We start from the raw sequence: 16,017 nt of genomic DNA, 5'->3' as shown, positions 1-16,017 counted from the left end.
CGGGGATTCATCTAATTCACGTCAACATAGCAGCTCATCCTTTAGCGAGCTGTTCTGTCGACGGGGTGTGACTACTCACATCATGTTGATTGACAGCTGGCTTCCCGCAGTTAGACAATGGGGATCCAGTTGATTGTGACTTGTAGGATTGCTGCTTCCAACAAGTGGCGCTATAGAGTTCAAGTCCTCTTTTTCTCTGAAGGGGCAATTTGCATATTACATTTTCCAGAGGCGCATTGCACGGCAAATAAGCCTCCTTACCTTGATAAGCCAGAGCTGGTATGTCACTCTCCACAAGGAGATACGTTACCCCTTAGACCTCAGTCCAGAGCCTCTCACCAGATATCATACTTTGCACTGATGAGGGCCAATAGGCTGAAACACCGTGTCTGCAAATTGAGATTCTGATTTGGCTTTTATCCTAAGTCATATTACAAGACTCGTTAAAGGGTTGATTGTGACTTGTAGGATCGCTGCTTCCAACCGGTGACGCTATAGAGTTCAAGTCCTCTTTCTTCCTGAAGAGGCAATTTGCATTCCCTTTAAAAGTGTCATCCAGCTAAAAATAATTGTGGGGATTACGGCTGCTAGGACCCCTACCAGTCCCGAGAAATGGGATCTGAAATGCCCTGCTACAGCTTCCTTTACTTCTCTGCCAGCATCATGAAGAATGAATGGATCAGTGGCCCACATGCTAGGCCACCACTCCATTCCGAGAAAGCATTTCGGAGCTCCATTTTTGGGAATAGTGGGAGACCAATGTGGATAGGTATCAACTTTCAATGTTGGAATAACATTTTAAGAATGAGTAAAATAGTAAGTAGTACAACTACCTGATTTGCTTCTACTATTACAGGTGCCCAAACTCTGAACTTCAGCTATCACCTCCAGTCCCATGCTCCGCACCTTCCATTGTTGGCACATCTTCAGTGCCATGTGTGAAGATGACTAGTTGACGGCTCAATTCAACAGCTAAGCTAGCCCCCTTGTCAGTCTCAGCATCGGCTGTGACAGAGAAGGGGACTGACTTTTCTGTTGAAATGATCAACTTTGCTTCAGTGGAAGAGCTACACCTGGAAACCCCATTTTTGTTTTTTTCATCAGTCTTGTATTTGCCTATATACAACTGTTCAGAGTTAGTTCAGAATCCTTTGGTTTAAGACTTTCTCACTGTTTTGTTCTTTTCTTCCATGGCAACCCCCTGTGGACTCCCGTGGATTTCTACATGATTTGTAATCAGTTATTTCATTTATTATGTCTACCTATAATAAGCTATTGCATATTAGCTATGGTATAATAATCTCGCAGCAAAATACATGAATATGACCACTCATATAGTGACAGGTAGTTAGTTGGTTAGCTGTTAGTGGCCATAATCATGGATACTTAAGCTACTGCAATGCCCTGCGACATAGCATATCAGAAGAACTATACTACATTTCTAATTGAAGGTATTTGCTAATATTATTATACCTACTACATATTGGGATAGGATCTTGGAGATGGGAATACCCCTTCAAACACCGTATAACCCCTCCCACACCTCTGACTGGCAGCTTCCTGCGTAATGTAAGCAAGCTTCCAATCAGTGGTGGGGGGCGGGGATACACATATTGGCCTGACTTGGTTGCACATGAGCTGTAGTCCTGTAGTGTAAATCTGCTAATTAAATGCTGCTAATAAGTGACATCCTTCGAATAAGGGTCTCCTGTCCTATAGAATACTACTCTCAGGTGAAACAGCAAAAACCTGCTGACAGATTCCCTTTAAAGATGCTGTTATACACGTAACATAACAATCATAGCAGGTATTCACCCTACCCAGGTCCAGTGCCGCTCCGATCTCTGTGTTTTGACCAGAGCAGTAGTAAAGAAAAGCACTGGACCCAGAGAGTGCGAGTACCTACTCTTTTATAAAAAACAAAACACGTGGGGTCCATTTTTCTTAAGGTGGGAAACCCCTTTAAAGTTATACATTTTTTGAACAATAATAAAATTAGGCTCTCATGACACCATGTTTAGGAACTATTTTTGATGTATGGTCCTAGTGAATATACAAAACATAAGTATAGGGCCTCATGCAGTTGGCATATGCATCCTTTCGGCATAAGACCAGGTTGGCATGTGTTGACAAGCATATTTTTTTTATCGGTTGCACAGAAATGCATAGTAGATAGCACTATTCTGTGCAGTGGTATACAGTAAAAATGCATATAACGCAGTTTTTTTAACCTTTTTTCAATGGTAAAATATTGGCAACATATCCCGCTGTATGCGAATGTGAGCAATCAAAAAAAAAAGCTTCAATATTTGTTTTTCCTTTAGAATGTATTATTGCCAATACTCGATAAGATGGAGAGACACACGCCATATTTCCCACGTCTTAATAAGGATACTTGCAATGGCCTTTTCATTGCCATCTGTAAGGAGAACTTCTTTGGCTTCAGCAGAAACGGCAACCTATAGGGAAAGAGGAATAGAGGATACGAGTGAGGAAACGCAGGCAGCACGGAAGTAGACCCGGGAGTGACAAGCATTCAGTATCATGCTTCTTCCACTATTTCTCCGTAACAATCTTCAATCTTTTTCATTTTATGTCTGCATTATTTTAATCATTCAATCAAATCAGTCAATACTTTTATCTTTCCATTTGCGGGAGTCTCTATCTTGCTATCATTCTGTTCGGTAATTGCATTGTGACAACGGATGATGGTATTCCGAGAGGCTTTCATTTGCGGGTTCTGTTTATCTAGTAGAACCATCATACCAGGCCTGTCATTCTGCCTTTCAGCCTCTTTCTGTCTGGCTGCCTGGTGCCCTTCATATAACTTTGCATTGCAAGCTGATGGCTTTGTGAGGGTAATTTTTTTGTGAGCTTGACATCCTCGAACATTGGGCTGTAACCTCAACACATTGTATAAATGCGACAGGTTTGTCAAATGCCAATCAGTGTAACAATATGCCTTTATTTGCCGAGACATAGAAACTTGTCTAATGCACAGGGCTGCTACATAATATCTCCTGAATACATGACTCGCGAACCGAAGAATGGTCACCGACTCTCCTGAATGGCCAATCTAATTCAAAAGAATCTAATTACCGAGAGCTCTGGATCATGTTTGTTGGTGTAATAATGCAGGCAAAACATTAGCAGCTATATCATAGTGCTCCAACTGTGATTCGCAAGGCTATTCCTGTATTTTAGCAAATGGGACTATAATCTAAGGTGGGGGGGTGAGAAGAAAGCTTCAACTATGGCAAGACATAACATATTGTGGATTGGAATGTCACAACAAGAGATATCGACTACTCTCAAGGAAAACGTTTCTGCTCTCCGAGGCAACCATAAAATCAATACGAGACGAAAGCAAGGCAGACGGGAAGATCTCTCAAGACTGCAGCTTGACCGCAGCTGAGGCTGTTGACAGTTCTCTGACCCAGCGGTTGGTGGCGGTGGAACTGTTTCCCCCTTTTGTTCCTGTCTTGTGAATGGAATTGGAATTAAGAAAAAAAAAAACCTACCATGAGACCAGCCAAGCATGTCATGCCACCCCCTAGCTCACACACAGCAAGGTCCCTGAAAAACAGAAAAGAAACTATGCAAACAAGAAGAAAGATGGGCCGACATATATATGTGTTACAAGAAGAAATTGCCATCTGCGGTGGAGGTTAAAAAACAAACAAACAAAAAAACAAAGTTGTCAGGAAGTTGTAGGACCACTACCGGGCGACCTCATGGCGTTTTGCATTTTAAAAATAATTATGATAAAGAAAAGTCACAAAGCAGGCAGAGCCATGGGGGTTCCCTCATTAGTGTTTTCTGCAACAGTACCACCGCTGAGCTGGAAAAAAAAATCCAATTTTTTTTCTTCTTCTTTTCCCTTTTTCTCTTTTGTCAGTAGTATTAAAATTGAAACTTGAGAAACACAATTGTTTGCGCGAAATCCTTTTTTTCTGCTTCTTGCCATCAACCCAGAACTTTTCCCCAAAATTTAGCAAAAAATCACTTATCTTGCTCAATTTGTTATTTTTTTGATTTTTTTATAATTTTTCTTTCCCCAAATCTACCAGCTTTGTATTCGGCGAGCAATATCACGTTACAATTAAGAACTGTGTGACTGTCGATGACTTTACAAAAGGAGCATGGTCTACTTCTCCCCGGTGGGAAGGACTATATTAGGCCTTTTAAATGGGAATTGCTTCAGTGCTGGCACGGCACCAAGGTATTAAAAGTAGGAAAATACACAGTCTGCTGATATGGCCATTGCCGGCAGACACAACTAAATGATATGGTATTTTTATTGCCTAATGCTCAATAGTTCTAATGACAGAAAAGAGTTGACGAAATGCCTGTTATTCTCCCTGACCTTCACAATACGCATTGATTGACTGAAGACTCACTTTTGTTTCCCAAAAAATCAAAGTGAAATAAAATGCCTTCGAGTGGAAATCAGAATTATTTGACGTACAGCAAAGCTTGCTGTGCAATATTAGTACCTACAGGCAGTTCAGCATGACTTGTTAGCAGCAACACGTTGTCACCTTGTACTTTTTTTTCTCCATACATCATAAGAAATCTAATAGAAAGGAGACATTATGACTACGGTACATGCAAGAACATTATTCCTTACCTGAACAGGTCTTTGTGTTTCAGACAGTAGTAGGCCAATACTTCTTCAGAGGGCCAGATACCTGGGAGGGAAATAAAATTGAATTTTATATTCCTAATTGGACATATTTGGAAATGAGTAGAACTCTAATAAGTCACAATATTGGTTACACTCATTTAGTCTCGAGTTCTATTATGAAAATGAATTGTTCTTTAATATTCTACTCGCCTAAATCACACTTTGTTCTGAATATTTTTTTAAATTTAGTTTTTTCTTTTAAAGGGAATCTGTCACCCCCAAAATGGAAGTTGACCTAAGCCCACCGGCATCAGGGACTTATCTACAACATTCTGGAATGCTGTAGACAAGCCCCCGATGTAACCTGAAAGAGGAGAAAAAGAGTTTAGATTATACTCACCTGGGCGGGGGGTCCGATCCGATGGGTGTCGAGGTCCGGTTCGGGGCCTCCCATCTTCTTATGATGATGTCCTCTTCTTGTCTTCATGCTGAGGCTCTGGCGCAGGCATACTTTGTCTGCCCTGTTGAGGACAGAGCAAAGTACTGCAGTGCGCAGGCGCCGGGAAAGGTCAGAGAGGCCCAGCGCCGGCGCACTGCAGTACTTTACTCTGCCCTCAAGAGGGCAGACAAGGTACGCCTGCGCCAGAGCCGCAGCGTGAAGACAAGAAGAGGACGTCATGGTATGAAGATGGGAGGCCCATCGGACTGGACCGCAGCGGGAACGCCCCTGGGTTTGTATAATCTAACCTCTTTTTCTCATCTTTCAGGATACATCGGGGCTTATCTACAGCATTCCAGAATGCTGTAGATAAGCCCCTGATGCCGGTGGGCTTAGCTCAACTTCCATTTTGGGGGGTGACAGGTTCCCTTTAAATTCATTTTTACATAACTATTCACATTAAAGAATCACTCCCATCAAAGTTTTTATCCTCTTGAAGGGGTTGTTCACTAGGACAACCCTTCTTGATCTAAATGCATGGCCTTGATAAAATAAAAAAGCCTATACTCGCCTCCCGTGCCGGAGCAGTTCCAGCGGTGTAGGCACTCACGGTCCCGGGGCTCTTCTGCGGTAGCATGACACATGGTGCCCGGCACCCAATCAGCGCTGGCGTCACTGTCACCGGCCCCGCCTTCAGACAAATTAAACATGAACAGGAAGTCAGAGAGTAGATGCAGCCCTGGCTTCCTCTTCAAGTTCAATTTGTCCTAAGGCGAGGACAGTGACACCAGCGCTGATTGGGCACTGGGCATAACGTGTCATGCAACCACACGAGAGCCCGGGACCACAAGTGCTGGAACGGCTTTTTTTATTTTCACGGGGCCAAACATTTAGATGAAGAAGAGGTTGTCCTAGTAGTGGACAATCCCTCTAATATACTGCAGTCATCATATTATACAGCCATGTGTACTCAGAATTGCTCATTTTCCCTTCTACCCAGTTAATTCTTTTGTTTTCCATTACATTTATGACATTACGTAATTAAAAACAGACTAGCTGAATCCTTCTAAACTCTACGTAGAGACAGGAAGTAAATTTTCCCTGCATTTATCACTCCCCTCTTCAACTCCTGACCTGGCTGCTCACTCCTTCCCTTTTGTCAGGGTCTTTGTAGTGATCTAGAATAGAAGTTCTAATGATGACTCATGTATGGAAAAGAGAAGTGACCTGTTTCCATATTCTCTTTTATATAAGATCTATGACATCACGTGATTAAAAAGAGACTAGCTTAAATAATCCTTCCAAGAAGGTGGCAGAGGGAACATGTCATGTTCAAAAATCATATTTACAAAGTTAATCTGCAGATAAATAGTGTTAAAATGCTGACTGTCCGCCTTAATGAAAGCACAGGTACCAGTTGAAAATGAACTTATAAAGACATCCCAGTTTCATGTGACTTCTAAGACTTAAAAGTACGGTATTGACAGAAATTTGCTTATAGTTTAAATCAGGTTTTTGTGCTTTTCTCTTTTTTTTGCACACATTCATTATATGTATCAGTGCAAAAGATAACGTCTGAGTCAGTTTACTGCTGCTAATACTGTATAAGTGTGCATTTTCCTGAAAAAAAAAACAGGAATTAGGAATCTAGTAGAGCCCAGTAGCCAGTATTTCCTTTTTACATTAATTTTCATACAGATTATGATGTGGAAAAAAAACCTTGCAAAAAAATGTAAAAAAAAAACAAACTAACATTAAAAACCTGAGAAAAAAGTAGGACACTTTCTGATGTCACATACTGTACATCTACTTAAAAAAATATATATATTTATTTATTTTACTCACTTATATAGCGCCATTAATTCCACAGCGCTTTACATACACTATTGGCACTGTCCCCATTGGGGCTCACAATTTAGATTCCCTATCAGTATGTCTTTGGAGTGTGGGAGGAAATCGGAGAACCTGGAGAAAACCCACGCAAACACAGGGAGAACATACCAACTCCTTGTATGTCTTTGGAGTGTGGGAGGAAACCGGAGAACCCGGAGGAAACCTACGCAAACACGGGGAGAACATACAAACTCCTTGCAGATTTTGTCCTTGGTGGGATTTGAACCCTGGACCCCAGCGCAGCAAGGCTGCAGTGCTAACCACTGAGCCACCGTGCTGCTTCTTCATTTTCTCTTTGCTGACATTCCCACCATCATCATGGGTGATATCAATATCCCCATTGACACCTGCCAGTCAGTAGACTCCAAACTCCTGTCGCTCACTTCATATTTTGGACTTACTCAGTGTCCTCCTCAGCCACCCACACAGACAAACATATATTAGACCCTGTCTTCACCCGTCTCTGTTCCCTATTAGTGATGACCGAATATACTGGTTACTCGAGATTTCCCGAGCACGCTAGGGTGTCCTCCGAGTATTTTTTTGGGCTCGGAGATTTAGTTTTCATTGCGGCAGCTGAATGATTTACAGCTACTAGCCTGCTTGATGTGGGGACCAGGCAACCCCCACATGTACTTATGCTGGCTAATAGCTGTAAATCATTCAGCTGAGGCGATGAAAACTAAATCTCCGAGCACTAAAAAATACTCGGACACCCGAGCGTGCTCGGGAAATCTCGAGTAACGAGTATATTCGCTCATCACTACTCCCTATCTAACTTCATAACCTCCCCTCTCTTTTTATCTGACCACCATCTACTCACATTCTCATCACTATCCTCCTCACCTGCTTCCATGTCCAACAACTAGCGCACCCCCGCAGAAATCTCACACATCTAGACACTCACATACTCTCTGACTCTATTCTACCACTGGCATCCATATCTTCACTCCACGACACAGACACTACTTTCTACAATGCCACATCAACTTTCTAATCGGTCGCTCCTCTCATGCATAGCATAGTGGGAGGAATCAATAGACGACTCTGGCACAATAACATCACTAAAAAGCTTTGGCAATTATTCAGGGCGGCTTTAGAAGAAAACGCATTTGCAAGATTTCACTGCATGCAAATAAGCAACACTCACATTCAAATCAGCCCTCACCTCTGCTAAACAGGCCTACTTTACATCCCTCGCATCTTCCTTATCCTCCGCCCCCCCCACTGCCCCCTCCGACTTCCCTAATCCAAGTATTTATTGTTCGACCACCACAACCCCTTTGTGTACCAGACCAATGCTCTTCCCTCATAACCTCCCTCTCCAACATCAGTGAAAGAGAGCTTACTTAACTCCTCTCCAAATCACACCTCACCACTTCTGCATTTGACCCCATCCTATCCCACCTCCTCCCCAATCTCACCACCACACTTATCTGATCGCTTACCCATCTCTTCAACCTATTACTAACTTCTGGTACCTTTCCCTCTGCTTTCAAACATGTCACAATCACACCTATCCTCAAAAAGCCACTCCTTGACCCAACCGCTATGTCCAGCTATAACCCCACATCGCTGCTCCCACTTGCTTCCAAACTCCTAGAACAGCACGTCCACGCTGAACTTTCCTCTCTCTTTGCATCTAACTCACTCTTCGACCACCTACAATCTGGCTTCCATCCCCATCATTCCACTGAAACTGCCTTGACCAAAATTACTAACAACTTACTTACAGCCAAAGCTAACAGACAATTCTCTATACTCCTCCTTCTAGACCTGTCCTCTGCTTTCGACACAGTTGACCACTGCCTCCTACTACAGATCCTCTCTTCCTTTGGCATCAAAGACCTTGCCCTATCCTGGATCTCCTCATACCTTATCAACTGCACATTTAGCATCTCCTACTCCCACACTATCTCCTCATCTTGCCCTCTCTCTGTTGGTGTCCCTCAAGGCTCTGTCCAAAGACCCTTACTCTTCTCCATCTATACCCTTGGCCTGGGACAACTCATAAAGTCCTATGGCTTCCAGTACCATCTATATGCTGATGACACTCAGATCTACCTATCTGGCCAAGATGTCGCCTCTGTGCTATCCAGAATCCCAGAGTGTCTATCAGCCATATCCTCCTTCTCCTTTTCTCTCGCTTCCTCAAGCTGCTCAATGTGGACAAATCTGAACTAATTATATTTCCTCCATCTTGCATATCTTCCCTTCCTGATCTCTCTATCACAATAAATGATATCACGCTTTCCCCTGAACCGGAAATCCGCTGCCTCGGAGTAACCCTTGACTCTGCACTGTCATTTAAACCAAACATCCAAGCTCTCGCCACCTCCCGCCACCTGCAGCTCAAAAATATTTCCAGAATAAGTCCTTTCCTCAATCTACTAAAATGCTTGTACATGCCCTAATCATCTCCTGCCTCGACTACTGCAACATCCTCCTCTGTGGCCTACCTTCTAACACTCTTGCACCTCTCCAGTCCATCCTTAACTCTGCTACCTAACTTATTCATCTCTCTCCTCGCTACACTCCTGCTTCACCCCTCTTCAAATCCTTTCACTTGCTCCCAATTTCCCAGCGTATCCAGTTCAAACTACTAACACTAATCTACAAAGCCATCCATAACTATTCTCTTCCGTATATCTCAGAATTAATCTCCTGATATCTTCCCTCGTGTAATCTCCGGTCCTCCCAAGACCTCCTTCTCTCCTCCACACTTATTCATTAATCACCCAATCGCCTTTAAGACTTTCCCGAATATCCCCCATCCTTTGTCTTTCAGACAGAACCTGAAAACCGTCCTGTTCAAGAAAGCTTACAACCTGCAGTGACCACGCTGCCACCTCAGCACCTGCTGTCTCCTTCCCCATCATCCTGTAGAATGAAAGCCCCAAAGGCAGGGTTCACTCTGTACCTGTCTACCATTGTTAGTTTGTCTACCATTGTTAGTTTGTCTACTGTAAGTGATATTTGTATTTTGATGTAACCCCTTCTCATGAACACCACCATGGAATCATTGGTGCTATATAAATAAATAATAATATCCAATAGGGATTTTCACTCCTGCTTCACACGAAGTTCATAATGGGATTGCAACTGCCCCATGTAAATGATGATAGGAGGCATAATAATTGGGTGGGGGGTTTCCCATGAAAGTATAAAAGCACGAGCGCATTTATCCATGTAACACAACATATTCTGTAGAAAGGACAATTAAATACACCCCACTGCTGATGCAGAACTTCTTTACGAACAGTAAACAGAGCCTCCTGTTCACCACTGATAGAAATATAACTTACTGGCAAGAAAACTGCAGCATCAAAGTATTATTATGATGACCTGTAGCTGGTAAGTCATGTATTATGATATTCTGCAGCAGCTGAGGCATAGTACTGTATAAGGAGAGAGTGCTACATGTTAGTAAGTGCATGGAAGAGTGATCTGTGAAGACGTGAGTAGTGTCGATGCCGTGCTGCTCAACTCTGTATCAGGTTCTGATTGTGATGTTTATATATTATACACACACTAATGGAACATTTCGAGTGTATCACATAGCCATGAACGCGCCATACCACCCTCATTCCTTACAGCAATCTGCTGCAACCGAACTGAGAAAGCATTTGCAGCTCTAATAGCTAAACGTGATGAGCGATAGTTCTCCTGTGTCACGTATACAGCCGTGTAATAGAGAGCAGTAACCGAGCTCATGAAACGCACTGCTCTCCTACATTATTTGCATGTCTGCTGTTTGCCGCATGCTTGCAATGGGAAAGAAAAGATTGTCAGTGAGCAGAAATTGAGAAGCTTTCTATCTCACTCCCCGGTTTTCCGATAACTTCCTAATGTTGTGTGGTTTGCAACGGAGGAAGAGATAGATGTTCTGGTACAGGTCTATAAAAATATCAGCAATGAAAACCTGGAAATCACATTTTCGCAAAAAGCATTATAGCAATCCATATACCCAAAATGTACCATACCAAAATACCATAGTAGAAAAATCGAGACTGGACATTTCATTGATATAAATCTTTTCCGATCCAAGTGTGTTTCACTCTTAATGGCGTTGACCCATCTGTTTTTAGCCATCAGTTGATGGTTCCGGAAAATGAAAACTTTGGTGGAGGGAATCGGTGGTGTTTGCACACTTCTGTTGTTGATCTACGAGGTAAAGTTTCTCCTTAAAGGGGTCATCCAGGTATATATTAATTTTTTACTGTGGGCCTCAGAACTAAACAGGCAGGTAGTTGTTAACCATCTGCTTGCTCTGCCCAGCACTGGTTGTGATTCTGCAGTTTCTGCTGACATCAAATCAATAGAGCAGCGGCTTCTCTTCTGCTCTGTTGATGGGGCGTGAGTGCTGATGTCATGCTGATTGAGAGTAGGCTCTCTGCCTGCAGGGAGCTGGCTGTCAATCAGCATGATGTCGGTAGCCATGCCCCATCAACAGAGCAGCCCGGTAGAAGAGCTGCTTTTTAACCTGGAGTAGTTGGTGACCTCTTTGAGTCAACGTTGGGTAGAACAGACAGGTAGTTAGCAACCATAGGCCTGTTAGTTTGTTGACTGATAGTAAAAAATAATTTAGCCCTCGATAAACCCTATAAGGAGACTGTGAATAGGTAACATAAGAAACCCGGCTCGCCTCCTCTGTGAAGAGGTTATTTGCATACTTAATTTCCCATAGAAAATTGCATGGCTAATATGTCTCCATAGATCAATTTGGCAGTTTTCGTAAGTAGAAGTTTTACTCTTTAGACCACAGACCAATTCCTCTGAACCAGGAAGCCAGTCTCCTACTTTGTAGTTATGAGGGGAAAAAACCCAGATTCCGCAGTATGCTTTATTAATTATTATTAATATTTCACTTATAAAGTGCCATCATATTCCACAGAACATTGCAGACATTGTCCTAAGACTTTATATCCTAAGTTATGTGGTAAGGCTCTTTAATGGTTTGATATGGACTTATAAGATTGCTAGTTTAATCCAGTGTGATTAGTGACCCTTTTCTCTTCTATTGTGAAAAGACTATTTGGATATTTTTTCTCGAGGAGCCTTACCCGGCCAATAGATCTACCTAGGTTAGCTTAGCGGTCTCCTTAAAGCACCAATCTAGCACTTTTTTCTTATTGCAACGCTGGAGTGGTGCTTCCAATCTAAGTTCACTTAGTCTTGTGCTTATCAGCCTCTGTCTTCATCTATTATCAGCGCCGCTCCGGTTAGTGTACAGCAGTTTGTGACCCGCATGATCGCTTCAGTGTTTGCTGGAGGAATCCGGAAGTCACAACTCAATGTAAATCTATGAGAGCTAGAACGAGGCCAGAACAAGGCTCTCATAGACTTACATTGAAGGCTTGTGAGCATAACCTCTGACTTCTGGCCGTCAGAAGTTGGGGTCACAATATGACAGCACGAGACTGGAGCGGCGCTGGGAAGAGCAGAAGATGATGGGTAGTAAATATAAGATTAGGTGTAGGAACCTTTTGTTCGTAGCACCACTCCAGCTCTGCAGTACAAAAAAGCTAGAATGGTGCTGTAAGGAAAATCTTTACACCTTAGATCTGGGGATGCCTTCAGGTAAGAAGTTCACAGGGATGCTTTTGCATGCAGGAGATTACTCTATTCCATACAGCAGAAAACATATATATACTGACAACTGCAAAAGAGATGGAGGCCAAGATGACCTGACATATATGGCCTGACAGAGTTCAGCAAAGTTAAATGCCTCAGTCAGTAACTCCTCTCGAAACAGACACAGAAATAATTTGTCTCCAGGAGACAATACATTTAATGGGGATGACCATTGTGTATGTTATTGCAGCTTTCCTCACAAACTGACAATAAAATTACCACTGATGGAGAAGCATGCATGTGACCAGACCTGTCCAGCTGCCTGCTCCAATAGACAACAGCTTTCCTATCCTTTGTGATGTGATTTACAATAGGAGGAGGCTGATGGCCTGGCCAAGTCTCATGCTCCTCCATCATCAGCCATTTTACAGACAGAAGTTCTGGTCAGTTTGTGAGTAAAGCTACACTCATGACAAAAAGCGACCAACCCCTTAAAAGGGGTATCCTTGTGTTATTTAATTGCTTCAGTTACTTAGCCAGAAAATAAGAAATTTTCAAATTCATGTTTCTCCTGTCTTTCTCCAGAGCTTTTATTTTACATATTGCACAGTGTGTTTCCAAAGAGCTTGGCCACTAGAGCCTGCCCAGGACCTGGCCAAGTGTGTGCAGTAGAGGTTAGCTCCTAACATACCAGCCACCTTTATCCAGCCAATTGATTTATATACAGAAGATAGCTGTTGACCTCCCTCCACCTTAACTCATGACAAGCTGCTGTTATAAAGCCTGCAAAATCACTGATCCTCACCATTGGCTGCTCCCAGAGCAAGTTTCCTAATCACAACTCTCACTGAGCTGTGTGCTTGTTCAAATTCCCTATTATTTCTAAGTGTAAAAACAGTAATTGCAGTGTAGAATCCAGAACAAGCCATTGATAGCTGAATATGGCACAATAGAACTTGTGCTGATCTTTATTGATTTATTAATACTACAGTTCTGTTGCTCACTAGAACTGTCACTCACGGAGGAAAAACCGCCATGCCAAAAAACAGTAAGTGAAAGAGACTGGAAAGCTGTGAGCTGCCCAAGAGACAACTTGAGAATAACCCTTAAAGAATTACACCAATGATAAAAAGGGTAACAATGTTTTGAACTTTTGACTTTCAGGCTCCATATCTCACCATCCACTACTGCTGCCAACGTGAGACTACCATCATTTTATAGACCATCATCCGGCTTTATCATACATATATTTGATTTGCAACTATTTTGCATATGATTAGTAATGTAGATTCTTGTCAGGTCATTGGATTGTTGCTGTTTTGCTCCTGGTGGTAGAAAAATCTTTTTCTTCCAGTATACTATAAAATACAATCTGTTCTAACATTCTCTAATAGCTCAGCGTGTCATTAGGCTGATTCCCAAGTGAAAGGTCACTGGTTTAAATCAAGGAGTAGCCACAAAGAACAAACTTTTCCAATGACAGTTGGAAAATACTAAATGAATTCAGTCCATCCATTCAATAGCTAAAAGGTGGACGTCCGGACAAAATATTGGACTCAACAAGTCGGCTCATCACAGGGTCTATCAGTTCTGGCACAATAAACATGGTAGTGGAGGTGGCTTGTATGATTTGTAATTTGTAAGATCACAGACATCAATGCAAGCACCATGCGACACACGTTACACAAGTCTGGAAAGGTGGCCTGAAAAAAGGTGATGAAGCCTCGACTTCAATATCGTCATAAGTAGCGTCGGTTCGAGTTTGCAAGAGAGTACAAAAAGTGGATGGTAGAAGATTGGAAACAGGTAATTTGGAGCAATGAGACGAAAGTCAATAGACTAGGCTCTGATAGGTGCAAATGGGTCTGGATGAAATAAGGTAAAAAGGGGCTAACGGATCGAGAAATTAAAGGAACTGTCAAGTTCGGTGGCGTAAGCTTGATACCAGGTTGTTTCACAGCCAAAGGCATTAGATCCTTGACCAAGATCGATGAAGATCTCAATGCTGGGCTATATGTGAGTATCCTGTAAGACGAGTTACTTCGTACACTCAAGTACTATAAGTATGAAAAGGATGACAGTGTTCCAGCAGGACAACGACCTGAAGCATACATTGAGATTGCAGAAGAAATGATTCAATGACAATGAAGTAGAGGTGCTGGATTGGCCTCCACAGTCCCCAGACCTCAACCCAATTGAACACTTGTGGGTAGAGTTGAAGAAAAAGCTGCATACATACCCAAGTGAGGCGACCAGTATTTTATCTGCATAATGGTGCTTGAACCCAACCTCTATAGTATGACTATACAGGTGAATGGTGGGTAAAAACTATGTCGTGGACGCAGCGTTGCACCTTTTATTCTCATGATCGATGGAGGTTTAAAAGGTTGAACTTGCAGCAATCATTAGGGCGACATCTAATAATCATATTAATTAAATTTATTTGGGAGAAAGAAAAAAAAAGGTTATACCAGAAGATTATAAATTTACTTAATTTTCAGTTATTAACTGTAGAAAGTTAGTACCCCCTTAAATTTCATAGGATATATTTTTTTGCTCATAAAATAGTAACAATGGCAGTCTGGTGTGATAATCATCTACATGACAGTGGTGACATCTGAAATAATCTCCTCCACTGTACTACCATCCGAGACAGATAAGATAAATGCATTTGTATTGTTAAGTCTACAGAAAGGGTTTTCTGAGATCACATGACAGCTCAAAGGCTATTTTGCATATATAATTCATGGCTACCTTGACAAAACTAATAGATGAATTTGTACGTCCATCATTTATAGACACACTGTGTTTTAAACCGCATCTCTGCAATTAGTAAATGATGTTCTCTATATGGATATGGAGCGACAATTCATTTGTCCTTAACATTATGCATAAAAGATCATATTTTTTTTCCCCTAACATTAAAACTAATTAATTGAATTTTATATCAATGTACAAATTTCATTTTGGAATTTATAATGGAGATACTAGCATATCTCTATTATATTTTATTGAAAGATTATGGATAATCAGTCTAAAGATAAAAAAAAATAAAATAAAAAAAAATGAGTAAAAAAAACAACTTCTAAATGAGAAATTTTAATAAACACTTGGACAATTAAATAATTAAATGCAAGCCTCCTAAAACCATATTTTAGAACAATGTAAAATAAATGTATGTGATTACTCTACACAAATGAAAATAAGTGTACATTATTTTATTCAAACTAGCTGCCATTAAAATCCCGATACGTAGATAAGAATCTTCATTTACCGTAAATGTGGCCCAAATTTTAAACACATAGCACAACTACCTCTATTGTTTTGGTTCCTTTGAAAATTTACAAGAGAACGGTCGTAATGATAGATCACATTAAACTTACAGAACAATACTCTTGATTTTTGCAAGTTAAATTAAAAAAAAAAAGTTTTTTTTGTTCTTTTTCTTTTTTCTTTCTTTTTAAGTATGGGGGATTTAAAAAAA

The 16,017-nt window shown here is 41.5% G+C and overlaps 1 protein-coding gene across 1 annotated transcript in view; it reads right to left on the bottom strand.

The window, feature by feature from the left end:
* Nucleotides 1-16,017, bottom strand: part of CAMKMT (calmodulin-lysine N-methyltransferase) — a 594,390-nt gene that overhangs the window by 156,992 nt on the left and 421,381 nt on the right. Inside the window, exons 4-6 of the mRNA XM_077282404.1 lie at nt 4,631-4,691; nt 3,522-3,576; nt 2,396-2,459 (exon numbers count right to left, since the gene is read on the bottom strand). Coding sequence (XP_077138519.1) covers nt 2,396-2,459; nt 3,522-3,576; nt 4,631-4,691 — 180 coding nt within the window. The remainder of the gene's footprint in view (nt 1-2,395; nt 2,460-3,521; nt 3,577-4,630; nt 4,692-16,017) is intronic.

This window comes from Ranitomeya variabilis, chromosome 2 (genome assembly GCF_051348905.1).
Source record: "Ranitomeya variabilis isolate aRanVar5 chromosome 2, aRanVar5.hap1, whole genome shotgun sequence".
In the NCBI taxonomy this organism is placed as follows: Eukaryota; Metazoa; Chordata; class Amphibia; order Anura; family Dendrobatidae; genus Ranitomeya; species Ranitomeya variabilis.
This window is presented reverse-complemented; position numbering and strand designations above follow the sequence as displayed.